General features: G+C 34.4%; 2 protein-coding genes across 4 annotated transcripts; one reads left to right on the top strand and one right to left on the bottom strand.

The window, feature by feature from the left end:
* Positions 1–446: 446 nt before the first annotated feature.
* Positions 447–13,916, top strand: LOC147390709 (high mobility group B protein 15-like). The gene is made up of 6 exons (XM_086417290.1): positions 447–911; positions 4,388–4,466; positions 5,167–5,329; positions 5,455–5,532; positions 12,584–12,945; positions 13,558–13,916. The coding sequence occupies exons 1-6, from the start codon at positions 700–702 to the stop codon at positions 13,648–13,650; spliced, it is 987 nt and encodes a 328-aa protein (XP_086273416.1). The 5' UTR covers positions 447–699; the 3' UTR covers positions 13,651–13,916.
* Positions 13,917–15,085: 1,169 nt separating this feature from the next.
* On the bottom strand, positions 15,086–24,848 carry LOC147390708 (S-adenosyl-L-methionine-dependent methyltransferases superfamily protein). Of its 3 annotated transcripts, none has more exons than XM_086417287.1 (8): positions 24,632–24,848; positions 23,036–23,261; positions 22,790–22,924; positions 19,826–20,048; positions 19,518–19,704; positions 18,206–18,390; positions 17,569–17,710; positions 15,086–15,377 (listed from the first exon to the last, which is right to left on the bottom strand). In XM_086417287.1, exons 1-8 carry the CDS (start codon positions 24,729–24,731, stop codon positions 15,253–15,255), a joined length of 1,323 nt encoding a protein of 440 aa, XP_086273413.1. In that variant the 5' UTR covers positions 24,732–24,848; the 3' UTR covers positions 15,086–15,252. The 3 variants fall into 3 exon arrangements, with proteins under 3 accessions (XP_086273413.1, XP_086273414.1, XP_086273415.1); XM_086417288.1 differs by having other exon boundaries at positions 23,036–23,310; positions 24,632–24,785; XM_086417289.1 differs by having other exon boundaries at positions 23,036–23,250; positions 24,632–24,781.
* Between the last annotated feature and the right edge of the window lie 2,369 nt (positions 24,849–27,217).

The following is a 27,217-nucleotide window of genomic DNA, read 5'->3' as shown; positions in this document are numbered from 1 at the left end:
AAATCTGACCAAACTAGTCATGCTAACCGGATTTATAAAGTAAACATTTGTTGGGTAACAAAATTGATAAAGTAAGGGAGTTTTTGTAATAAAATTGCCCTGGATAGATCCACCCAGTAAATCTCTTTCTTTAAATGGAAATAAAAGACAAGTATTTAAGAGAAATTATATTACCACACCAACCTTTTCTAATGCCCCCAAGATGTGTTAATTCTTTGGTTTTGGTGATTTACATATTAATTGGGGTGACGTTAGCAAGAGTTAGTGTGGCAATATAAGGGCACACATTAACAAAACCCATAATTAACATAAAAAAAACCAAATTTAACGGATTAACTCGTGTGAGACGAGATGATTCGGACGAGTCAACTTGGTCGGTTCGAAAACCATGCTTTACCCTTTACCCAAATCAATTTACTTGGGTAGGTAAACCGTAAACCCCAATTTCTTTCTACCTCTTCTCTTGAACGCTCACATACAAAGCAAAATCCAACCCTTGTCTCTCTCTCTCTCTCTCTGCAAGTCCATTGCTTTTTTCCATCCCATCTCTCTCTCTCTCTCTCTATTGATGCTTTTATGAGCTCGACCTTTCATTCCTATTAAAACCCAAATTAGGAAAAAACCATCTTTTTTTATTCTTTGTTTCTTTATTTTTCACTATCTTCTATAATCTCTCCTTTACCTTTGAGTTTGACTAAAATGTCTATCCAACTCTACAAGAACCCAACAACGACAACAACAACATCAACTACTTCTGTTACTTCTAAAGGTGTAATAGAATATTCAGCCACTAACAACAACAACAAGTCTTATCCATACCCAACAGCAACATATGAACAACTTACTCAGAATGCAAATATTTTCATGGAAACACTTCAGGATCTACACAGATCTCTTGGTACTAAGTTTATGTAAGTGGGTTTGTCTCCCAACCTCCAAATCTCTCTCTTTGATTAATATTAATATGATATGTTTGTTTCTTCTGAAATCTAATTTTTTTTGGGTGGGTGTCTTTTGTTCATGGCTATGATTTTTATTTGTTACTAGTTAGGGGTCTTTGGGGGTTATAGATTATGTAGATGACTTCTATTGAGTTTTATTTTATTTTAGATATTTCTGAATGTATGTTGTTCTTGGTTTTTTGCTGGATTCCTTGGTTTAAGGATTTATTTTATGTTATTTTTTGTTTATGGTATGGGATGGGGTGGACACATTTCTGCCCTTTGTTAATTTTTTTTTAAATAAATAAATTTGGTGTTTTTAGCTAGGGTTCTGTTTTTCCTGGTATTATTTCATAAATGCATTATGTGGTAACGTTCTGTAGATTCCTGTTTTATGTGTTAGAGAGATGGATCTTTGTGCATGCTGTTTTTTGGTTTTCAGTTCATCCATGTTATCTATTGTTTTCTACTTAGATATCATATTTGTAGGTTGAGAGCAACTCCTACCCATCTCTCTAAATTTTTCCAACCCATGACTCTAAAAGATGCTCACCTGTCAAACCAATTTGAACTCCAACTGACCCTTCTCTAAAACACTATTCATTCACTTGAAAAACTTGGAAATAGAAGGGGACAAAAATGATATTTAAAAGGTGTTTCATGAAAAGAGAAGGTCAAAATGACATTTATGGAAAAAAGGGGGATAAAATAGGTCTTTAAAAAAAGATGAACAGTGATTTCGAGAGGCTCTCTATTTTTTTTTTTCCAATTTCTCTATATTTGGAGATGTGATCAGTGATATAAAGGGGATATCTCTAAAATAGAGGCCGGTTGTAGTTAGGTTCAGATGCCCCCCCCCCCCCCGGTTGGAGGTGCATTGATTAATGCTTCATTCGTTGAGTTCATGTTCTTAATTATGTTAATGTTTCATTGCATGTTTTTTATTGTTTTCCTAGTGTATCTATATAGAGGTTTATGGTCTTTGCATTTCTTTGTCAAAATGGTTGGCCCTTCCTCCCCCCAATATGTCTCTTTATTGTTATTATTATTACTTTTAGTTAGATTTAGTGGGTTTCCCTTGTGTCTGAGATTTGGTGGATATCCATTTTTTGCTAAGAAACTGCTTCATCTAGAAAGATTTTTGGGTTTCAACTGGAAATGTGAGTTCTTCTATATATTCTATGCTCTTCTCTTCGGAAACCAAAGTTCTTGTATCCTATACTTTGTTTATTGTTATCTTTCTTCTCAAAATAGAGTTATTGGATGTGTACTTTATGGTTTATGCTTTATTCCATCTGGTTTTAAGGATTGTTCTTTGATATCCATGGTTTTGACATCATTCTGTTTTGTCACTAAAATCTCTTCTTGGAGTGTTAGAATAGCTTCTTTAGGTATTTCTAAATGTGTTGTTCATTGAATCTGCATCCCTTTTGATTGTTTTTTTCATGTTGTAATTTAAAATTCTCCTTCAAAATGGTCTCTTGGGAGTTTTTTCTCCATTGATGGAAATATTTATTGTGAGCTTTTTCCATTGAATCATTTTCAACATTACTAGCCATATAAAAAGGCTTAACTTAAATTAACAATCCTGCTTTTTCAAATTCAAATAAACTATAATTGAAATTTGGGGGGTTGGTCTACAAGCTATGGACACTGTAGAAGTATTTGTCAAAATCCATGTAATTGTAAGATGTCCCTGTAATTTTTCATTTTCTATGTAACTGGGAAATGTCAAAGATGAAATTGGGATTGCTGTGGTCGGTAGCTTGAAGCACTTTTGGAGTCATATTCGTTGGGGATCAAGCTAAAGAGGGATGGAAAGAAGATTGGACGACCAATCTCGATTATCTCGAGCTAAAAATTCTAAAAGGTAAGAGGGTGTATGAGTGTCCTTGGTCGGTTGACCGATGTATGTTTGGTCGACTGAACCAGAGAAGAATGCTAAATTTTCTTCTCTTCGTGGCTATCACTCGGTCGACCCAACTTTCTTCGTTGGGCAATTGAGATCTTTTGGTCGATCAAACCCGAGAAATCAACTTATCCCTATTTTCTTCTTGGGGTGTTGGCCCGGTTGACCCATAAAAATTTCCTTCTTTGGTCGATCGAACATCTCACGGTTGACCGAATCCGAAACTCTTATACCTCTTCTTTGTGTTTGCTTGGTCGACCCAGATTTGGTTGGTAGACCGAATGCTAAGGTTTTAAAATTGATTGTCTGATTCTAAATTTGTTTCAAACGACTATATTTGAGAGAGATTTACTCCATCTGAATTAGTCTGGTACTATACTATGTAGTTAGGGTTTTTCATTAAACCCTATCCTCTCTCCCTTCTATAAAAAGGAGGGACCTCTCAGAGAAAATCATCAAGCAGAATATAATCAAATCTGAGATAAGCTCCTGAGATAGTCATTCTCTTTTATTCTCTTCTGATTTCTTCTAGTAAAATTTTTGTTTAGAGAGAGGTGTTCCTCTTTTATTTTGAGATCTTGTTGAAAAAATGAAACTTTGAGCTAGTACATCAGATCTACCTTTCAGAGGTTACACAACCTTCGGTTGATTATTTTCAAATAGAGTGTACATAGATTTCTTGTTAAGAGATCTTGGAGTGGCTTGGGTGAAAGTCCTAGGCAAAGTGTTGCGATGGTGCGCTCGCCTTTCTTTGTAAGCTGTTGTAATCCGAAAGCATTGAATAAAAGACATTAACCTATCTTTTTTAGCTTTTTGAGAATGGAGTAGGGACTGAGGTCACCAAACCACTATAAATCTGTCTCTCTTTGAATGGTTTGAATATCTCTAACTTATACTCATGCGTGTTTATTGTATATCTGATTGTTTGTGATTGATGCTTGCCTAAGTTATTGAGCTTGCCTTTCAAAAATATTTAAAAAAAATAAAAGGAGAAAATTTGGTTAAATCTATTCACCCCCCTCTAGGTTTTACGCTATAGTTATTTCAGACACTGTACAGTTGGATCATCTAGCATGATACCTACAATCCAGAGTAAAAGTAGGGCATTTTTGTAAAAATATTAACAAAATTTACTGCATAAATATTTAATTATTTATTTCATAAATACCTATCACATTAAAGCATTTAATATCAAAAGTCCAAAATGCCTTACCTTTTTTCAATAAAGACTAGCCTTTAATATCTAAAAGACTAAAAGGGTCTTTTTCACTAAAAGTCATAACAAGTAAGGGCATTATTGAAGACAAAAAAGTATCGAAGGATGCAAGCGTCCCAATGTAGCATTGGATGTTAGGATTCCTCATAGATATATGTGTATGTATGTATACATATACTCCCTACTCATACTTCCTCTTGTGGTGCTGTATGGTTCATCCAAGTGGTCCCATCACCCATGAGCCATTTAATCTGATTCTCTTCACATTAGATCAGATTAACATTTGTTCAACTTTTCTTTTTTGTGTTTTTTGTCTTATAGGGTGCCTACTATAGGTGGAAAGGCCCTAGATCTACACCGCCTTTTTGTGGAGGTCACATCTCGTGGAGGTCTTGAAAAGGTATGAATGATTATGCTTCTAGAATTGTAGTTAGAGCCTACACTTGATGTTCAGAGTGCGACTATACTGAGTTCTGTATTCAAGACAAGTGTTTTAAATAACAATTCGTGATCTATGCCATATTAGAATGTAATCCTGGGTTTCTTTTGTAGAAAAACCTACCCTTATTTGCCTAGATATTCTAGAAGACCACCTTTTGGTCCGATAACCATAGCTATGTCCTTAGTTCATCTTCTTCCAGTGCAATTAAACCCTACAGAGAACACCTATTTTAGGTCCAAATGCTGCCATCAAAATCCCTAATTCTTTATATTGTAGTGATTCCTTTCAAAAATTGAGCCTACAAATGTGAGTAATGGTGCTCACTTGAGTCGCAACAATCCACTGTGAAGAATCACCCTATTTGAACCATATAAACTCATTTTAATCCCTCCTGTGATGGTGGAATCTAGAGGATCAATTTCTTGTTGGCCTGAAATAAATTCTTACACCATTTTCAATCCTTGTCGAGAGCCTGTGAGCAACATTACATATTGGAAAATTACATTTTTTTCCCCAATGGTATATGAGATTTGGTCGTGGAATATTTGGAGGTTAACTTGAGTGGTTAGCATTTTGATGGCCCAGACTGTATAGAGGCTTCTGTGTGTATCTGTGTCTGTCTTATATATGTGTGTATATTTTCTACTGAATTTTACAGGTTATTAGAAATCGCAAATGGAGGGAAATCATAGCTGTTTTCAGTTTCCCTTCAACAATTACCAATGCATCCTTTGTCTTGCGAAAGTACTATATTTCTTTGCTTCATCACTATGAGCAAGTTTATTACTTCCGCAATCAAGGCCCACCAATCTCATCGGCTTGTATGTTTTCAACTCGATCCTTACAAGTTATATTTGCACCTATGCACCTTATCGGTCTTCCTGCTTTTGTTTTGTATGCTAAATAATTCAGTTATTATTCATTATTTTATCCTGTCGTGGGTCAGCACCTGAACAGGTTCAAGTTGCAATATCACCAATATCACCAACTCAGGAGAAAGGCAACAATGGAGTTCAGTTACCAGGTCAGTTTAAATTTGTTTGTACCAATTCTCATTTTTTTCTCAAGAATTTTTGTTTGTTTGTTAGAATGGTGGACAGTTTAAAAATAACATCTATGATTTTATTTATTTATCAAATCCACTATTTGAGATAATGTGTGTGCATGTACGCAGTGTGTGAAAAAATGTGTCATTTCATCTCATCTTGTGAGGCACATGATAATTCTAGGTTTTTTCTGTGTCGGCCGCGTATCAACTCACATTGACACACATTCTAACACATAAAAATAACTTCAGAAAGTTGGTTTGTGTAGTCCATCCTTTTTATACTCATTTATTTAGAGTTAATAAAAAACCGTGGTTTGATATTAAATTCTACTTTTGTTAAGCTATGGTCTAGATGTGCCATGTCAGACACTTTGTACTGTGTCTGTGTCCTTGTTTTATATTAGGATCCATGGATGCCTACTTTTTGATATCTAAAATAACACACCGTCTAAACCACCTTTTCTTAGATATTGAACGGTTTTGAGTAGAGTTGATGCAACAACATTAAAGCTGCTTTTCGTTGAACTCACCGAGTTAAATGAAAGCGCTTCCTTGAAGCCTGCCAGCCTATCACAAGAAGTTTTTAAGGTTTTGAAAATAAAAAGAAAATTTTTCTATTTTCAAATTGTTTCAAGGCCAGTTACCGGATCTTCTCCTCTTTTCTTGTTCTTATTCTTATCCATATTATAACATTTACTTTATATAGGTTTCTTAACTACATACAATACATCTTTCCGTTAGGCCATGATCTCTAGTTTCTAGTCATTATTTGCAACTGTTTAACTCCTAGGATTTTTCTGCTTATTTCTGTCTTTCTGCTTTAAAAAAAGAAGAAGATAAAGTGATTGTTATAGAGTGTTGTTTTGTTTTTTCTTTTTGACGGATTAAAAACTTGAAAAGTTGGAAGTATGAAACCATTGACGTGGTTCTGTTTTAGTTTGATTTTGATAAGTTTAACATTTTGATTTGGATATTAAACTTTGGACTGTGAAACTGTCATCATTGTTCATATTCATATCAAATCCTTATCCCAAATTTATGGTTGGCTGAACGAATCCTGATTCTTCATTCAATTATATCTAGAGTCATGTACTATGTTAGTTATTGCAAGTGTGTTATATATCTGCTTTCACTCAATCCATGTTCCTTCAGGACTTGGTTTTGCTCTTTGAGGACATTCAACTTGCACATTCCTTCTAACTAGTGCAGTTCCTTTTACTTTTTTCAGATGGTTTGATCAACTTGAACATGACCAAAACCATCTCAATGACTATTTCTTAGTTTCTCACTTACTGGGGTTACTTTTACATCTTCAAGAATGCATTGATTTGTAGTTTTATCTTTCTTATCTTTCCATTCATCCATCTCAGCATGTATGTTCTCTTCTATGTTTAATCTATTCGCGCGTTGTTTCTTGATCTTCAATATTCAGTTTCATAAAGCATAATCGGTCTTATTATCATCTTATAAGATGTTCCTTTTCGTTTGATTATGTGTTTCAGTCACATAGCATTTCAAAAGCACACCTCCACTTTTAACCGTCAAATTTGAATTCTATGGACAACGTCCTCAATTTCTCCATCATGATGTATAATAGCGTTGAGGTATCGAAATTGGTCACTTTGCGGTGTTTCATAACCATCGATTTTCACTGCCATTCCTCTCCATGGGTGTCATTGCTAAAGTTGCACTCCACATACTTAGTTTTGGTTCTTATTCTAAATCCCTTAGACCTCAAAGTAGCTCCATAGTTTTAGTTTTGTGTTCACTCATCTAGTCTTGTCAACTAACTAAATTCATCTGCAAAAAACATGAAGAGGGATTTAATCCTGAAGTTGAGCATTGAATTTATCTATCACTAGAGCATACAAAGACAGATTCTAAGCCGATCCTTAACATGAACCACTTGTAATTGAGAACTCATTTGTTTCCGCACCATTTTTTCTCACTAGAGTCACCGCCTTCTTATGTGTGTCCTTAATAATGTCAATATCTATTAGGGACTCCATTCTTTCCCAATGCCATCAATTCTTCAGGTAAAATCATCATATGGAGCTTGTCTCAGACCCACTCCATTTTTTAAGTAGGAAAACTGGTTTAATGGTTGATCTACCTAGCCTAAAACCAAATTGGTTGTCTAAGTTCTTTATTTGTACTCATCAAATTTTTTTTTCTCTATTTGTTATCTTAATATTTGTTCCACCACTCTTTTCCTTAATTTAATAGTGTGGCTCATAGGTATTATGGTATGCTTCCTATTTTTTCCCCTTAAATACATGTACTATAATACTTTGTATTCATTAATGCAACTTCTTTTTAGTCTTCAAAATCTCGATGAACGAAGACCGCCTGATACTTTTGATGCATTTTTTATCTTCTGTCAGAATACCAAATGATCCTAAAACCCTACATTCTTTATCTTTGTTGGTATTGTTTTCATTTCTGAACCCTAATTCAACGAAAGTATATACTTTTTCTCATCCTTGGTAAATGTGTGGCATTTATTTAATATATTTGGAAATAACCCCACCACCTTTCCCTTTTGTCGTCATCTCTTTAATGCCCCTAATGTTATGTAACTCTTTAGTTTTTCTTTAATCTTCTTCTCATAGTTGTCATATGTTATCATTGGATTATATGCCATCACATACATAAGTATGTGATTGCATAATTTTTTATTTTTATTTTTAAAAACCTTAAACATCAATAAATACCCATTCTTACTATTCTCTAACCTACTTCTACTTTCTACAAAGCACTCGTATTCTCTCTGAAAGCCCACTTCTAATCCTTACTTTCTACTTTGATTTCATCTACTAAACCTTCTTCAACTTCGTTATCTAATCTCTTCAATATCTAGCCTTTTGTCTTCAATTTCAACTTCTAAGTTTTTACATCAAGCATTCAAGGTTCAAGATTCAAGAATTTTGCAACATTTAAGAATCAAGAATTCAAGAAATGTGTTTGAGGAGATATTTTAAGTAAAATAAAAAGAGGAGGATTGGGGCCTAGTAGTAGCCAAGATCTACTTCTCTGGGATGATGGGTTTAAATGAAAATGAAAATTTGAGTATTTATATATTTATATATAGATACTTTGTTTTAAAATATCTTTGGGCCCACTAACTAAGTTAAACCTTCAATTGGACTCACCGAAATTATATTTCTTGGCCATTCTAAAACTAATGGCGAGTCTGTTTGTCTCAAAAATTCTCCCGTCGAAATTTTCTATTAATCAGACATTATAATCAAGTTTTATTCCACAATTTTCTAACTATTTTTTCTCGAGACTAGTAATGATTGTTTTGGGTCATTACACTAATCATTTGTTAAGAGTTGTAATGGATACATTTTAATTACATTTTGAAAATCACCATTCTACCATAAAGTTTTCCTATGTATGATTTTGCTCATAGACTCCCCGAAAATCTCATTCCATATCAGTACCGTCTCAAACAAAGTTTCATGTTTCTTCCTAATTAGTTTATTTACGAAAGGCAATATTTTTTCTCCTTATAGATTCCACCACCTTTTTCTTTGGTATCCTTTATTTCAGCATCTCTTCTCCGTCTTTTAGTCTAAACATCTAAAACCACTAGCTTGTGTTGCATGGTTAGTAGGGGGAGATTTTAAGCTGTATCTTTTCTTTTGAGGACTCCTTGTCCTCTTATCAATAAATTTTTACTTAAAAATAAATAAATTATGGACATGAAGTAAACATTCAATTGTACCCTAAAGAATTGTTTATTGGCTTAATGAGATTGGTCTTGGGTTGATAATAGGGCTGGGGTTGGATTATGGGAAGTCAAAATGGTATACAAACAGGACCAGTCAGGTTCTTGGGGCTGCCTATGGGTTTCGGTTGGGTCAGTTTAGTTACTAGAATGAATTCTGAAGCACTAGTATGGAGCAGAATTAAATTTCTGATTTAAAGGAGATGTTTATATGCAGTTCGGTCAGGGATTTAAGTATCAATGGAGGATTGGTTAGGTGCCATGGTTCCTGAAGAAAGGGGCGATTGGGTTAGATGATGATTAGGATGGGTTTCGCTGCAATATAGTGCAGCAGAATCAGATTTCTGCAGCATTAGAGGGTGCTATAAGCGGTTCGATTAGGGTATATGGTAGTAATGGAGGTTCGGATGGCTGGTTGGTCTTTGTAGAACAGAAAAAAAAGTTAACAGCAAGTTGGAAGGTGGAGATGGAGAAAGTAAGTAGTGGGAACCTTACCTCAAATAAGAAGTCAATAGAGAAGTTGAATGCATCTTGGAATCATACCAAGATACCACACCAATTTTGGAGAAAAAACTCTGAACTTTCTGTAAACCTGTAAAAATTAGTCGATTTAAAAAAAATAAGAGAAACAAATAGAAATAGTGTCCAACGAAATTTCCCACTTAACCCTAATTAAAGTCATTTGAAATAGAGACAAACTTATAGTAGAAACAACCAAAAAAAGAAGCCATCATGGAACTTTTCTTAATACAATTGTGGGATCCTCTATGAGACAAAAATAATTAGTAAAACCCACTCTCTACTTAAAATGTGGACCATCTAAGTAAGGGGCTAGCCAAAAAGAGAGGCTGCGTTTACAGGCATCTGCCAGTTTCATTAGGCTTCTGTTTTTTACGAAGGCACCCAGACTCTCTTAGGGGATTTTTGCACCCCACGTGATTTGAACACCCCACCATTCTCTTCTTCTCCAGCCACCACCACCATCGTTGCCACCCCTTCCACCCTCCACCTCTCTCTCTCACTTCCTCTTTTTCTTCTTCTCCAGTCACCACCACCACTGTTGTTACCCATCTGAAGAAGAAGAAGAAGGAGAAGAAGAAAAAGAAAAAGACGAGGAAGAGAGAGCTAGGGGTAAAGAGGGTTTTGGAAGAAAGAAGAAAAAAATACAGAGTAGAGAGGGAGGGAGAAGAAAAAGAAGAGAGAAGAGAGTGGTTGGGGTGCTCTAATCTGAGGGCAATTTAATTAGAAAATTTAGATCTTGAAAAATTCGTGGGTGCCCTTATCTGTACATGGGGTGCCCAAAACACAACCTAAACATCCGGTAAAATTGGCCCATGGGTCCGATGTCCCCATTAGGTGCAAAAAAGAACTAATTATATTAATTATCTCTTCTCTTTTAATAGTTTTATATCTTTAGCGGATCATTCATTTTTTTATACTTACACTTTTATCCTTAAATCTCTATCTATTGTTATTCCTCTTTTTAACATTGTACTAGAGTTTGTAGCCATCAATTTCCTTACCTTTTACCCCTTACCATTTTGGCTATTGTAAACAAGTTATGTTAATTGTTCCTCTTTCCATTGTATCTACTGACTTTTAAGCTTATTGATGTACCCAGTTTCCAAGTGGCAAGATGAATCGTACACTCCCGGACTAACTTTTTTATTTGCATTCGTCCAATCTGTACTTCTCACTGGTTCCTGGCACCTTTATGATGCGTCGATTTCAGAAGGCAACCTAGAAAATATGAAATTAGCAAATTTTATAATTTTTTTAAAAAATTTTCAAGATTTTTTTCCTTTGTTGGAATTATTAATGTTTATTCCATCATATATTAAATTTTTTATGTTTGTGATGCTTGGCTTTATGCTAATGCCTCACCTCACACCGTAACATAACTAGCCTTATCCCAAAGATTTGTGGTTGGCTAAACGAATCCTGTTCCTCCTTTCCATGTCCACTACCAAGCTGATATTGACATAACTTCATGCACTACTAACAAAGGATGGTGGACAATGACAATCGAGCTTTCTCCTTTCGAGTGGTGAATGCGGAGTGTCTTGTAAATGAAGGGTCTGTTCATAGATGATGAGGATGTTGTGCATATAATTAGAGTTGGTTGGTTTAAGTGGACATGTGCTATGATTGATGGAAGTATTATAGGACCCAATAAGATTGGTTATACATTATGGAGCTGAATGTTGGATAATCAAGAAACAAAATGTTCAAGCACTACAAAGAAGAGGTTGTTGAGATGGAGGAGTGTTTAGGACAAAGAAAGAAAATCTGAACCGCCTGGGTATACTAGTACATTTTTTTCTCGTTTCTTTATAAGTGGAGCACAACAGATAAGAGGATGTGGAGATGGATGAGTGGTAAGTCCAAGAAAAATATCCATCTTGAGGGTATATGAATACTCCTTTTTCTCAGTTCTTTTGGATTTAGGATTTTGCATGAGCCTAATCATAATCAATGTCGTTAAATAGCATATGCGGGTCGTATGCGACCAACACATGCTGTTTGCATATGCCATTTCTCACATCGCGTATGCTGCAAGAAAAAAGAGAGGAAAAATTGCAGAAAATGTTTAAATCTCGATTCTTGAGTAGCTTTTTTCTTTTTTCTTTTTTTTCTTTTAAGTCTTGACTTGAACTTTGAGAGTAATAGTATAGAGTAGAGATTAGAGAATATTTATAATTATAATGTAGTAGAAAATGTAATGAGATTTAAGAGTTGGAGGCTTTGTGAGAGTAAGAAAGAGATTAGAAGGTAGAAGAGATGTTTTAAAAGGAGTATGAGGGGTAGAAGTGGGATATTTATAAGAGAAAAGTGATTTTAAGCTAAAAAAGAGAAAATCTTTGTCCAACGGTCACATTTCTGACCTTTGGACAGTGCCATTGTATACAAAAATATGCCATCGCATATTGTGCAATGGCATATTTTGGGTGTATGCAATGACAACGTATGCGAGTATGCAACCGCATTTGACAACATCGATCATCATTGTAAACATATACAAAAATTGTTTGAACGAGTGTTATAATTTTTGTGAATTTGAGATAATAATTTGAGCCATACCTTTTTAATATTTGCATATTTTTAAATCTTTAATTAAGAAATTGGGGTGTAACAAATAAAAGTTGGGGTTCTAATAGCAGATATCTTTGTTTGTACTTGTTTGTTAGTTTTTTTTCCGAAAAGTCAAATTTTAGACTACTTGAATTAGTAAGCCAGGAAAATTTGAATCGGTTCAGTAACTTTCATATGTTCTATCTATGTTGATGTATACAGAAAACTCTCAGATATGGAATGACCGTTGGGTGACTGGAACCATTGATGGGAAATTTGATGATGGATATCTAGTTACCGTAAGCTTTGGCTCTGAGAAGCTGAAAGGTGTCTTGTACCATGTTCCACTTGAATCACAGAAGTCCCACAATTCTAATTCTTCAAACTTATCTCGTCGACGGAATCGAAAAAAATCATGGCTGGCATCTAGGGATCCTTCTCGGCCCAAACCAAACAGGAGTGGTTATAACTTTTTCTACTCCGAGCATTATGCAAGATTAAAGTCTTTGCACCGTGGGCAAGAAAAAACCATTAGCACTAAAATTGCAAATCTTTGGAGCAAACTCAGTGAGGCTGAAAAACAGGTATTAAAACTCTGTTACTAGTTGATTTGGCTTACATTGAATATGTCCTCAATTGCTAATCTTTGGGGTCTATTTTGTTTGTACAGGTTTAAAATGACAAGGGAAAACTTCGTAAAAAATGGAAAAAAGGAAAAAAAAACTTGAATAAAACGCGAAAAAAATGATAAATATAAAAATAAAAATATATATTAAAAATTATAAAAAAAAATGTTATAATTCATTGGATGTTTGGTCTAAGTTTTCAATATATTTTTGAGAAAAAAAAAAATAAACTTTTGAATATCTATGCATGATAACATGTTTCCACACATAATTATACATTCAATAATGTTAAAATAAGTTTAACCATCAATGAATCTTTTGCAGACACTATTGAAAAAAATTATAAAATCATAACATAAAAACGTTATCATCAAACCCCATATTAAACAACATTTATGAATCCAATCACAATCGACCATAAGGTTATAGAAATAAAATATCGGCCTACAAAATATGGGATTTTATTATTTCTATTATTTAAAAGAACATATTTAAAACGTAAGAGCTTGTTTGTTTGAAAAAGAAGAGTTTTGATACTATGCTTACAAGTGCGATGTTATGATGGTGCAGGTTTATCAAGAGAAAGGATTGAGAGACAAGGAGAGGTACCAGAGTGAAATGTTGGAATACAGAAAATCGTCCAATGGGTTGAAACCTCAGTAGGCTTCTTGCGTGGGAAGCTCGCTCTTCGAATTATTGTCCGACTTCTTATTTAGAGCCCAGTCTACTTTTTGGTTACTTTCTTGTAAACTATCAAATGGCCAGTAATGTGTTAGGGGTCCATACCAAGAAAGATCAGTAATTTGGGTTTGGTGTTTGTTGAGATGTGTTCATTTTATTCCTCTCGAGCATTTCTCTAGTATCTGTAGACTTATAGTTGGGAGACATTTTTTTTGTTGCATGTCTATAAAAGTTGGGTCTCGTGAACCTGTCTATAATGTCTCCTTATTCCTCAAATAGACTTGCTTTGATAATTAGATTTTGGATTGTTGGAATAAGATTGTGGGAATTGATTTCCAAAATCCAAAAACCCTTTTGGTCACAATGATTCTTGAAACTAATATCAGAATTTAGGACAAGAATCTCGTTTATTTGATTATGATTTTGGTTAAAAAATATTGAATTTTTTTATTTATTTATAAATCTTCAAGTGAATTTCAAAATCTGTGTACAGAGTCCAGATATCTATATGCAATGTAATATTGCATTTGTATGATTATCAACCATTCTTTTGGTATCGCTGTACGGTAATTTTCCTTAATAAGTGTTTTTCTTACTAAACAAACCTTGAAATGAGGCTCACATTGTTGTACAATAATACCCTTAATTCTTTTAATCAAATATCCATTATATCCTTTTTCCGGAGATGTGATATAATAAATTAAAGGATTTATGATATTATGGGTATTTAATTTTTTTTAAAGATGTGGCTCTAATTTTTGTTAAATAACGTAGGGAGGTTTTTATTTTTTTATTTTATATATATAATAAAAATGCATGCATTAGATAGGTCTGCTCGATAAATCTCTCTGAAATGGGATCATCTTTTTAGAAATGTCATTTGTGGATCTTCTTTCATCAAAGCCTTGCATTCACGCTTAGAACCATCTTCAAAAAAAAAAATCCACTTTTCTTGATCAAATTTTCAGTTAAGTTTCAATACAATAGTGACAAACAGTCCCAATAGGGATCCTATCCTATTATTAATTGGTTACAAAGGTTCAACAAGAATCAGATTTGATTTCTAACATTTTATCGGATCGGGTTCTTATCGGATTAGGACAAGGTCAATCCAAATCTGATCCAATCCAATAAGATATCAGATTGCAACCTAAATCATTGATTGAGACCCGTAGTTATTGGATCAAATTTCGGGTCCAATCCGATCATTGACAACCCTAGACCCTAGACCCTAGGCCTGTCAAGGGAGGGGACCCATGGTTTTAAAAATAGTCTGCTACCAATTCACGACGGTCTCATTCTTGAACCAGCGAGATATTAAATGTGATCTTTTGACCAAATATCTTCCAATCTGATCCAACTCATTCTCAGCCCTCATTTTAATCTCTGTTTCCATTTTAATAAAATGCAGGTAATATAATAAATATCATTCTTTCAATGGAGAAAATTACAGATTGAATAAATTATCTGTTTACGTTTTCTAAATTAGCAAGTGAGTGATGAACTTACTAGCTACGCTCAACGACATTTAGAACTAATAATGGATGAAACCTAGATCATAAAATGCAATAATTTTTTAAACTATTACATTATTCTAAGCAATATATTGGAAAGGTATGCACCTTCTGGATATGATGGGTCGATAGGGTGATCACAAGCTGCTCCAGCTTGCCTTAAAACTGTGACTTTCCTACCTGCCATTGAAGCGGCTCCCTAAAAAAAACAAAGAATGTTTGTCAATGACAATGAGTAGAACAATTTTCAAATGATGAAGAACGCAAAGCTTATCACACCACAATTTCTCTTAAATTATTTATCACCACAATTAAATTTAAAGATTAAAACACGCTATTCAAACATTACAAAGGCTTTTTTTTTTAACGACGAGGATTTTGAACCCGTAGACTCGACTAGTAGGACGAGGCAACTAGCCTCTTCGAGCACCATATCTCGCCCAAATCCCCCGGATATATGCAATACCCTACAAACCACACATACCAGGTAAGCAGGGATCTAAATCCCTATGGGTGGCCAACGAGGGGGCTTGAACTCAAGACCTCTCCCTTTTTGGAAGAATGCCTTGGCTACTGCCCCAACACTCATTGGTTAACATTACAAAGATTTGACTTAAATTATAATCTCAACATTACAGAACTTTATAACACATACAAACAATTTAAATAGTTGGGCTTAGAACCGTAGCTCAATTGGTTTGATACATTGCAAATCAATTTTGAGGTCGTGGGTTCACGTCCTACTTACCCATCCAAAAAAAAAAAAAAAATTTAAACTTACAAATATATATATAGGGAAATGTTCAGCACCAAACATTTTGGCAAAACATTTATCAAGACATGGGTTAGAAGTTTTGAAATGGGCAGATTTTTGGTGAGGATGATCTCTACGGTGAGGAGATCATCATCACCAAAAATCAGCCCATTCCAAAATTTCTAACCCCATCAAAAATGGTTTACAAAAAATGGACGGTCCACGATTTTTCAACTTGTAAACATGGGGCTAGAAGTTTTGGAATGGGCTGATTTTTGGTGAGGATGATCTCTACGGGTAGGACAAAAATGGTTGGCTAAAATGTTGGCCAAAATGTTTGGTGCTGAACGGGACCCATATATATATATATATGGGTGGTGTTCAAAGGCCCTAAAAAGAGCCGAACATTGTGCCAAACATTTTTTCAATGTATGGGTTAGAGGTTTCATAATGGGCTAATTTTTTGTGAGGAGGATGATTTCTATGATGTGGAGATCATCCTCACCAAAAATCAGCCTATTCCAAAACTTCTAACCCTATCAAAAGTGATTTACAAAAATTGGACGGTCCACGATTCTTCAACTTGTAAACTAGGGTTAGAAGTTTCAAAATGAGCTGATTTTTTGTGAGGATGATCTCATCGCTGTAGAGATCATCCTCACAAAAAATCAGCCTATTCCAAAACTTCTAACCCCGTCAAAAGTGATTTACAAAAAATGTTTGGCGAACTTTAGGGCTGCTGAACCACTCCCATATATATATGAGAGAGCTTCTATCGGCACCCCAAATTTTACTTAGTCTCAACCATTCACTTATTTTCTTGATTTTAAATTGTAATGTAATGAGTAACAGTTGGGGTGCCAATAACAGTTCTCTATATTTCTAGTTAGTTACAACAGATGTGTGCAATAGCAGCTCATTATATTGAAACAGTAATTAGAGAGTTTATGAGCTCACTTGTGGCCAAGATCTAAAATATTGTATCAATTGAATGTTTCAGTTAATGAAAAAACCGATACGGTGTCGGCTGACACATTCGATACATATTCAATACATTTCCGAAACATTCAATGTTTCATATCGATCTTGGTTGATATCGATATGTGTTGACCGATACATTCTGATATTTTAAACCATGCTTGTGGCTTCAAAAGATTTGATGAAAAAGCAGACTGAGACAATCCCAAAATTTTGACATCTTTCCCGTACCAGTCTCGGCCCAAACCAAGATATCTCGGTCAGGACATTAAAAGACGGCGTGGAACACTAAATCATGGCCATATGTACATGTTTTTCTATCAAATGTGAAAACAATTAACAGCACAGATGGCCTTATTGCCTATTTGTAATATTTGACATTTTCGATTATTAACAAACTTTTGGTTAGTGAGTATAAAGGAAAGTAGGAAATATCACAGTTTTAAATCAATTGCATGTTGCACTGTTAGAAAGAAAAGATGTGTTTTGAGCAAAGCAGACTAGTAGTTGTGTCATTAAAATTACGGCACGCCAGAGAAGAGTAGCGGAAAATAATTTCAAAACAAAAATGGCCCAACAACTACATTAGACATATTATGGCATGATTATCTAACGTAAATAAATTAAATAATATATGCTATTGAAAACAATGACTTGCCTGAAGAACGCGCAAGAACATTCCACTTTGAGTCATAGCTCCTGAACACGAACAGGTCATGAGAAGACCACCTCTCTTTGTTACTTGCATGGCTAATGAATTTAAATTTCTATACATTCCAGATGCATTTTTTAGAACCTGAATAGAACACGTGTCAAAATGTTAGAAGCAAAATCTAAAACCATGATAAGATCTCAATCTCCATTACAAGTTCACTCAAACACTATCATCATCAAGATCATGCAATGGATGCCCTGTTGGACTACATCCAATAAACAAAGGCTTTTTGACAATCGCAACACCTGACTAAGTTGTAGATCATCACTAATAATTACTATATGGTCCTGATTGATTGCCCACATCCTTGCTAACCACTAACCTTGCTATAAAAAAGATAGCTTCTATAAACACATCAACTTTTACTTATAACACACCAAACTATATGTAAGTAATCATTTAATTTCATAAGGATTGGTGTGTTGTAAGTAAATGTTGGTGTGCCAATCGAATCTCTCTAAAAAAATGCCAACAGAAGGTAAATCTACCTAAGATGACAAGGAACTACATCAAACGGGGAATAGTACAGTAATCAAACACCAATTTGTGTAAAACATTCAGAACACGTTAGAATACCTTTCTCCGAGGTGCTAGTTTTGGGGGATCCAAAATTACTATGTCCCACGATTCAAGTCGATGAGCTGCTGCCTTCATAAACTCACTTGCATCTTCTCTCAAAAACGATATTCTTCCTGGATCCAGGTTGTTAAGAATGACATTTTCTTTCGCAAGCTCCAAAGCAGCCAATGAGGTGTCAATGCCTAACATATCAAAATATAATCAGCAAAAACTTATTCTGTGACATAAGTTGGTGAAAATTATATACTAGTGTTGGAAGGGGTATCTAATTGTTGAGTGTATATTTTCCTCCACTCTCGGGTGTGTCATACCCCAGTTAAGCCCCGTGTTACATTTATAGTTCTCCCCCTCTCCAACGGATTGGCCTTTTGGAGTAGTTAGTTGGTTAACCTGGATTAGAGTGCTAGGTCCTTATAGGTCACGGGTTCGATTCTTCCACCCTTATGGGTGAAGGGGAGTGTTGAGTGTATATTTTCCTCCACTCCTGGGTGTGTTATACCCCAGTTAAGCCCCGTGACCCTCTTATATTCATAGTTCTCCCCCTCTCCAACAGATCGGTCTTTTGGAGTAGTTGGTTGGTTAACACTAATATCCCAATTAAGAAAGATGAGTGGAAGACAGAAATTTGGATAAGAAATAGGCATTGTTTTCAAAAGAGAATTCAAGAACGTTAATTTGTTAGAATTTAATTATAGAACTTAAGAAAATTCCCTCTATATGCCACATTTGAAAAACTAACTGTGAAATGGTCAATCATGTTACTTCGTGATTTCAAGATATGCATATGGTAGTGTTTGTTCTGATTTTTGACATCCAGACGTAATTCCCAAAAGGTTATTGAGCGTGTTAGGGATAGTCTATCAGCCCTTCAAGGTCATCACCATATCATGTGGAGATTGCAATCATAGTCGATGGAAAGAAAGAAACAATGGGATCTTTATAACCACACAACCTATTTTCCTTCCCTTCTTCGAATAACTAAATTGGTGCTGACAGTATGGCAGCAAAAATTTCATGATAGGTTGGAAGTTTTTTACAGGCAACTTCACGGGTTGTTTGGGTTGTCTTTTAACACAATAATCCAAACAGAACCACCCTCCATAAAATTACAAAAAAAATAAAATAAAAAATAAAATTACCTAAATGAAATCACAGGGCTGTTTAGGAAAAAGTGGGGAAAAGCTTCAAGGTCACAAAGGGTGCGCAACCATTATACATAGGGCATAATCAACCTACATTTTAACAATAAAAAACTTAAATGGAGATAATCAATAGCATGTGAGACCAAATTCTGCATCCAATACTTTACCAATAACATTTACAGCACCACCACGTGCTGCATTTAGAGCAAACCCACCACTGTAGCTGCACACATCAAGAACTTTCTGACCTTCTGAAATTGAGGATATAAACTGACGATTTTCACGCTGGTCTGCATAAAATCCTGTCTTTTGACCATCCAATGAGATTGCATATGAAATTCCATTTTCCATAACCTGGTAGAACATGCAATTTTTATAGAGCTATTAATATCTACAACGGGTTATTTATGTACATAGATTCACAAACAGATCAACACATAATAGTCAAATCGAAATCATATTAAAGGTTTCCTACCTTCACTCTTTCAGGCGAGGGTGACGGATGGGAGTCTCTAAGAACTGATAAGTCTAATCCTTCCTCTTTAAGCATATCAACTGATGGTCTCCACGTTATATGATTAATTTCATCAATTCTACTGATGTAAGACTCTATTTCCGGTTTGTACTTCTCAACCCAAGCAGCAGAAGATGCTATTACAGCCAAATCTCCAAAAACATCAACAATCAAGCCTGACAACCTGCATTAGAGCAATGAAGTTGAACCTAAAAATAAGATAACGAACTTGGATAGAAAAATTCTGTAGACCATAGAAAAAAATGTATCCAGAGCTAAGGATGAGTAAAACACGTATACTCTAAAATAAAAAAGTTTCATAGAATGATCTTTAACATTTGTTTGGGCTTATTGAAATGGATACCGATACATGAAGGATGTTTGTTAATAGGTTTTGCACTTTTATAGTACTGAAACTGCATTAATGCCGTGGGACTATTGAGTCCCTCACTCAAAAACCATCTTAGCAGATGTAGAAATGATTGTCTAAGACTAAATTATCTATGTTTGGATAGATTTATTCCACCGAAAGTATATTATTGAGCACATTTGCGTTAATGAAGTGTATTTGGAATCCAAGATATGAACAGTAGAGAACAAAAATCACAGTTTGATTGAAGCAATGGTCTGTTTAATGATCCCGATTGGACAAACGTGTTCAAAACAGAACTTTACTTAATTCTTATCACTTGAAATTGGCCAATTTATGCAGGACAAACAGAGACAAGTATGAGAAATCACTAAAGTGAACCTTCACGAAACATAAAGGTTAACCAATGCTAGCAAAGCTTCAAAATCTATAAAAAAAATATTTGTAATCAATCAAAGTCTCTTTACCTAGCGACCCAAATCTTCAGGATAAGGCTTTCTTGTTGTTATCAAAATCTATTTTACCTTTTTCTAATAACATTTGTATACCAAAAAAAATACCCTAAAACCTAACTTAACATCCAAATACCAAATCCTAGGTAGACATCAAAATTTTAAGATAAATAACTTCTAGATAATAACTAAAATACCCCTAATTTTCATCATTTCTAATGTAACAAACTTTCAAGATGTTTTTGACTCCAAAAATAACACAACTCTTCAAAACTCGTGAAATAGTTGTAGATCCCGAAATGAGCTTTCCAACATCTTACCGCTTTTCAATTGGATATTTGCTTAATAAGTTATGCCGATTAGAAATTAACTATATCCAGGCCAACATGAGCCTGTTTTCCAGACGCTTGTTCATTTGCCTTCAAATGACCACTTTCTTTGATATCTGGCCACATGATTTAGATGGCCTATTATGCTTGCAACGTTGAAGTATGGTTTGGTCAATAATAAAAGCAATCATCATTACCTCACTCTATAGGGATTAACTAAGCATAAGATCGTATATGGTTCAGCCTCTAAAAACACACACGAGATCTTATGAGCCTCCCTCTTCCAAAATATAGAGAAAATTACTGATCTTCTCTTTGAACTTTGGGCACTTTGTGTTCCCTATGGAACTTGTTTCATCCCATTAAAAAAACATAAATACCTCTGGCATCATATAACTATGCATGAAGAATGAATATCTTAAGCTTTAATTATATTGATTGTAGATGGGGTTACTAACTAGGACACCGTGTGGGCAGTCCTCCGGTTGATGTGCCATCTACTAGTACAAGGATCGCACCACGTATAGCTAAAGTTGGTGGAAAGGCATGCCAAAATCAATAAAGGTCATTCAGATAAAATCAACAAGTTTTGAGATTTTAGCTACTGTAATAATTTGGAAAATATATTTTCTTTTTCATTGTAACCCTCCATAGAATAACTTACAGTATTATGTGAGGTATTGTTGTATTGAGGTTCTAGGATAATCTTTTGTGCATAATTCCAATTATGATTAGTTAGAAGTTATCGATTTAAATATATACAATTGAAACTATTAACTCATGATTAAATACAAATAATAATCTACGGATTAAGACCCCAATTGATCTCCACAATTAGAGGTCTGTCTTAAGTGATTTTTCTTAGAAGGCCTCTTCGAAACAAAACGAATTGTGATTAATCTTTGTTGCTTATTTATATAATGGAAGTGATCGACAAAGATGGCACATTATGACAACAACGGAAAACTTCCACAACACACAAATTAGAATGCTCTCATTCCGGTAACCTAATAATAAACAATCAATTTATATCATTTCCATGTATACCCCATGTAAATACAAAATTGCCAAACGTAACACCATGCACTCTAGGAAGATCAAGGACCAAAAGGATATGCCAAAGCTAGGCTTACGATTATAACCACAAATACTCCTACGTATCTTCAAAGTTCTGTCGGTTCCTCTCCATGGTAGAAAAGTTTTGAGAGAATTAAGATGAGAGAACTAATGATATTGGGCATTTTTTGTGGGCTGAAAGGGGTTGGACGAATTTGAGTTTTAGGACTTCAATAGGGTGGGTTTGGTGAAGAAAATACAGGAGGATAGGTATTAGACTTTACGTATAGCCACACACTCAAGTTTCTACGTCTATAGAGTTTAACCAGACACTGGGTTTGTGTTCACACAACCAAAACTAGTTGAGTCTCACATCAAGAACAAGCTAACATACGAGCCAAACAAAATAACCGTCGTTCCATTACATAAAACAAATTAAAGTATGTATAGACTAAGGTTATCTATGTCCTTAACAAACCAAATTGTAAAACAACCAAACTCCTGTACTACCAATTTACTAATCAAGCAATTCAGAATATGTTAATCAATCAACTAAAACTCCCATTTTTTGAAAATTGACAGCATCGGTGTGAAACAATAGGTTTATTTGCATAGACATGAAAACGTATGACAATCCTCCGTCTCCTACTGATTTTTTTTCTTTCTAATATGAACACTAAATAAAGAAATGTCAGCAAATCCAAAAAAGGATGCCCACCTGTCTCCTTCACTATTAACCAAACGATAAGCATTTGTATGTGCAGATGGAAGACCCAAATTCCTACGTAATTCTATAGCTGCATAAATTCTTGTTTCAATTAGCTTCTCCATGTTCAATGCAGTGGATGGATATCTGCACAAACATACAAGAAATGAATTTTATAAACGAACAATATGAGTAACTTAGTTTCATCCAAAGAGAAAAAAAATGCCACAAAACAAGAAGACTAGTGGAAGAACATACCTTGATGCTTCCTCTTCTAACTGCATGAGTCGAACACAAAACATAGAGACTGAATTGTATAAACCCCATCCGATGGGCTTTTCTGTCCCATCTGCTACCAGCACGATATCTCCAGTCTTGGGTGGTGGTCTACCAATTATTCTGTCGACTGCACCACTATAGACCATTGGACTTCCGTCTCGAAAAAGTTGAGTTTTCCCCTTTTTCAAGACAACCTTTGCAACACCTTGGAAACCAAAACCAATTACTAACCATGACAAGCATTCATCTTGAATCTGAATAAATTGAGATGTGGTTGGTAAATTGAAAAAAAAAATAAAAAATTATTATTCGTTTTTCTACTACAAGAAACTAATCAAAATCAGTAAACTCTTCCTTTACTAACCAGCATATCTTCAAACTTGTAAATGTCCGAAAACATATAAAATACTGGATTGTTCTTTCTTTCGTATGCAATTGATTTTTGTTTTTGATCAGTGTATGCAATTGAAATTCGTTAAACAAAGAAAAAGAAAGCTAAATATAATTCAGTCGTAAAATTATAAAGAAATATGTAGTCCATCATTTTTTAGAAAATGACGAATCAAAGTATCCAAGTGTTAAGTGTACCAATTTTGTAATTGGCAGTTTGGCACCATGGGTGGATACCTCGCAGAGGTTTATGTTTAAACACGAACAGAGAAGGAGAAAAGAAGCTTAACTACCCAATCCATGAGACACAAAAGAAGTTCGATCATAAGTAATAGTTTACTACAAACCATTTAAGGGTTGGTGAGATGGCCAAGCCCACAACTCAAGAAGTGGAGGCCTTGAGTTCGAATCCTCCTTAGGGGCCACTCTCAGGGATTTATCCCATAAATTACCCTGTGTGCGTGGGGGAAGGAGACTGTACGTGACCTGAGGATTAGTCGGGTGCTCTAAGCATGGTTTTAAATCAAGTCCGAGACCGAGATGACTCCTTCGATTCATCTCAGTATCATCCACTAACGAGACAGATTGACAAGTCATCTCAAATCTGACGTGTCTTTCAAAAGTCACTTGATTGTGTCATTGTTGAACAATATGACTCAAATAAATCAGAAAATTCATCCGAGACAACTCAATCTCATGGACTAGACAAGACGTCAAAATGAGTTTTAAAACCATGACTCTAAGAGACATGGATTCCTCAATTCAAAAAAAAAAAAAAGTTTAATATTGAATCGACTTGTACACAGCTAATTCAACCAAGATGGTGATTTGCAATTAGGGGTTCAATAAGTAAAGAGTTGTTTGGTACTATTTCATCCAACATTAGTAGAGTTGGGTTTAAACTTGAGGAGCTCTCGACACACGCAAAAGGGTTTGTTTGTTTGTTTAGTCTTGAGTTTTCAATGATTTGAATATATAAAAGTATTATTATTTCAACCCAAAACAGAAATTCAGTTCCAACAATTTATTTGGTAGTATTGAGAATTCTAAAGATTCACAATAGAAAAATATAAAAAATAAACAAATCCATGCATGAAACAACATGATATTGAGTATACAAATTCCCAACAAAACCCATAATAATAATGAAAAAAAAAGGTAGAAAATTGAAAGTGAGAGAGGAACCTTTGTGGGTGGTGGCCATTTCTTGAAGGGTTGTAGTAACAAGAGGGGGAGGGGTAGTGTGAGAAAGTGATTTTAGTATTAGACGGGTGGGCATCTGCATAGTTTAGGTTCATTCACAGTCGCAGATGTCCAAACTCTTAAAAACTCAAGACTCAGAAAGAGAGAATGAGAGAGTGGCTGGTTCTGTGATATCCCATGTTGGGACTTGGGGTTGCAAGCAATGGATAAAACTATGAGAAATTTATTTAATGAACCCTGATATAGGGAGTTCTTTCTAAATATCCCATTGTCTACTTTTGACAAAGAGTCGTGATAATCTGACTACCCCACGTGGCAAACTCTATCAACTACACTGATGCGACAAGCTCGGAAACCGTTGATCTGTCCTCTTCGATATACACAATTGCACTTCCCCATAAAAAAATGTATCCCGAGGAACACATATCAACGATTTTCCAGTTTGTTACATTAGGTAGGTAGTCGATTGAGTTTGCCATGTGGGGTAGTAAGATTATCACAACTCTTTAATAAATTAGGGTTGATAATTATTCGAAATATACTTGATGTCTGAATCGATCTAATTCGATGAAATGTCGGATTCGGATTGAAATCTTAGATCCGAACTAATTTTGAATGTATCACAATCCGCACTAAAAAAAAATTCGATTTGAATATATTTGAATAATTTTTTATTATTATTCTTAATTTCATATAAATATATATAGATAAATTTCTTTTCCTTAAAAAAGTGTATCCCAAGGTGTACAGATCTACAGCTCCCGAACTTGTTATGTCAGGAGAGTCGATTTAGTGTGCCATGTGGGGTAAACAGATTATCACAACTCTTTCTCTATATTTGTAGTTAGAAAGTAGATTTTTTTTTATATACGATTTTTTATCTTTAAATATTTTTGAATATTAATAATTTTGAAAATAAAGCATGTGTTCGATTTTGGATTAAAGATGGAATGAAATGGATTGGATTCAATTCACATATTCGTTAATTCGATTAGATCGAATTGGGTACATGTTTAAAAAATTTCGAATCGATATTAGAGTGGTACTAATCCGATACCGAACTAATCTCTGTTGCCAGTCCTACGATAAACCATTTATTATTAGTGAACATTTTATTTTTGAAATACCCCTATTAAATTGGTGATATTAGGTTTAACCTCTTGCAAAATGCAGGATTTTAGGTTTACTCCTTGATCGACTGGAAACGGATCTTATATAATACAATTTTTCGGAAGTTCCATGTACTGATGTTTCTATAGTCTTGATTGAGTCACTTTGAAGATCAATAACACTCAAATCCTCTAGTTCTAAAAGCATGGATCAGATTCTATATAAAAAAAATATTCACAAAAAATCTTTCAAAAACAACGATCAAAGATTTTAGAAACGAATAGTTATTGAACTCCTACGTTTAAACAATTTGGATCTAGGTGATTGAGAAGAATGCCTCCATGTTTTGGCAAATATTTTAGATAGCCCCATGCATTTTCTAATGTGGGTGACATGCCCCCTTGACCTCAGTCCTCTCTAATGGACTAATGAAAATGACACAAATGCCCTCATCTTCAACCTATCACCAAAACCCCTTGATTTTCTTTCTAAAACCAAAATCTCCAAGCTCTTCAACATTTATGGTAAATTATTTTTATTTAACCTTTTGGATTGATTTTCAATCCTCGTTTTTAACCTAGTCTTTAATCACTCATAGAAAACTCTTGATTTTTCTCTAAAAAATTTCAACATCTTCTATTTCAAAATTCATATCTACTTCTTAAGGTTCTGACGTTGAACTTTATAGATTCTAAGTTTGAAGAGTACATTTTTTCTTTTTCTTTTTCTTTTTAAGGTTGAAGTAGCTATAATCTTGGAGTTAAAGAGTAAGGTAAAATTTTCTACACACGAGATTGAAGATGATGGCTTCACGAGGAAAATCAAGGATTTTTTATTTCAAATTGAAAAAAGGGGCATTTAGGTCATTTTCTTATTAGTCAATAAGAGAAGAGAAGACCAAGGTATACAATTTGGAAACAACGGGAATCTCAGATATTGAATGTATGTCTGAATCACTTTAGTGGGCCGGCGCCTGACCTTTTTGATTTATGTTTTAAAAAATAAAAATAAACAAATAAGTAAGAGAGTTATTATTGGCACCCCAAGTTTTATTTATTACACCATTATTTTTCTAAATTATTTATCACACCCTAATTAAAGATTAAAAGACACCATTTAAATACTAGAGAAGTCTGGTTCTAGTTATTTCTTCTACGTTACAAAGTGTTATAACACATTCAAATAAATTCCAAAAATAATTCGCTTGGCGAACATGTTTTCGGAATTAAAATAAATAGTGTATTAGAATCAGAATTTTTGCAAAAGTTGCAACTGTTTTAGGAAAAAAAAAAAAAAAACAAAAAACATAGAGAGAGCCTCTATTGGCATCCCAACTTTTACTTGTTCTCGATTATATACCTATTTCTTTATTTTTATTTGGGATGTAATAAGTAAAAGTTGGTGCGTTAGTAACATCTCTATAATAAGCAAAGAAATTTGTCATACTGCAAAAAAGAG

Source organism: Akebia trifoliata, chromosome 11 (genome assembly GCF_017979445.1).
Source record: "Akebia trifoliata isolate Shusen 1 chromosome 11, ASM1797944v1, whole genome shotgun sequence".
In the NCBI taxonomy this organism is placed as follows: domain Eukaryota; kingdom Viridiplantae; phylum Streptophyta; class Magnoliopsida; order Ranunculales; family Lardizabalaceae; genus Akebia; species Akebia trifoliata.
This window is presented reverse-complemented; position numbering and strand designations above follow the sequence as displayed.

Excerpts from the sequence above, each read along its gene's own strand:
- LOC147390709 (XM_086417290.1), top strand. The coding sequence starts at position 700 with ATGTCTATCCAACTCTACAAGAACCCAACAACGACAACAACAACATCA. Across the intron at positions 5,533-12,583 it reads CAATGGAGTTCAGTTACCAG|AAAACTCTCAGATATGGAAT; the intron begins GTCAGTTTAAAT and ends TGATGTATACAG. Across the intron at positions 12,946-13,557 it reads TCAGTGAGGCTGAAAAACAG|GTTTATCAAGAGAAAGGATT; the intron begins GTATTAAAACTC and ends ATGATGGTGCAG.
- LOC147390708 (XM_086417287.1), bottom strand. The coding sequence starts at position 24,731 with ATGCAGATGCCCACCCGTCTAATACTAAAATCACTTTCTCACACTACC. Across the intron at positions 22,925-23,035 it reads TTAGAAGAGGAAGCATCAAG|ATATCCATCCACTGCATTGA; the intron begins GTATGTTCTTCC and ends ATGTTTGTGCAG. Across the intron at positions 18,391-19,517 it reads TGGTGCTGTAAATGTTATTG|GCATTGACACCTCATTGGCT; the intron begins GTAAAGTATTGG and ends TTGATATGTTAG.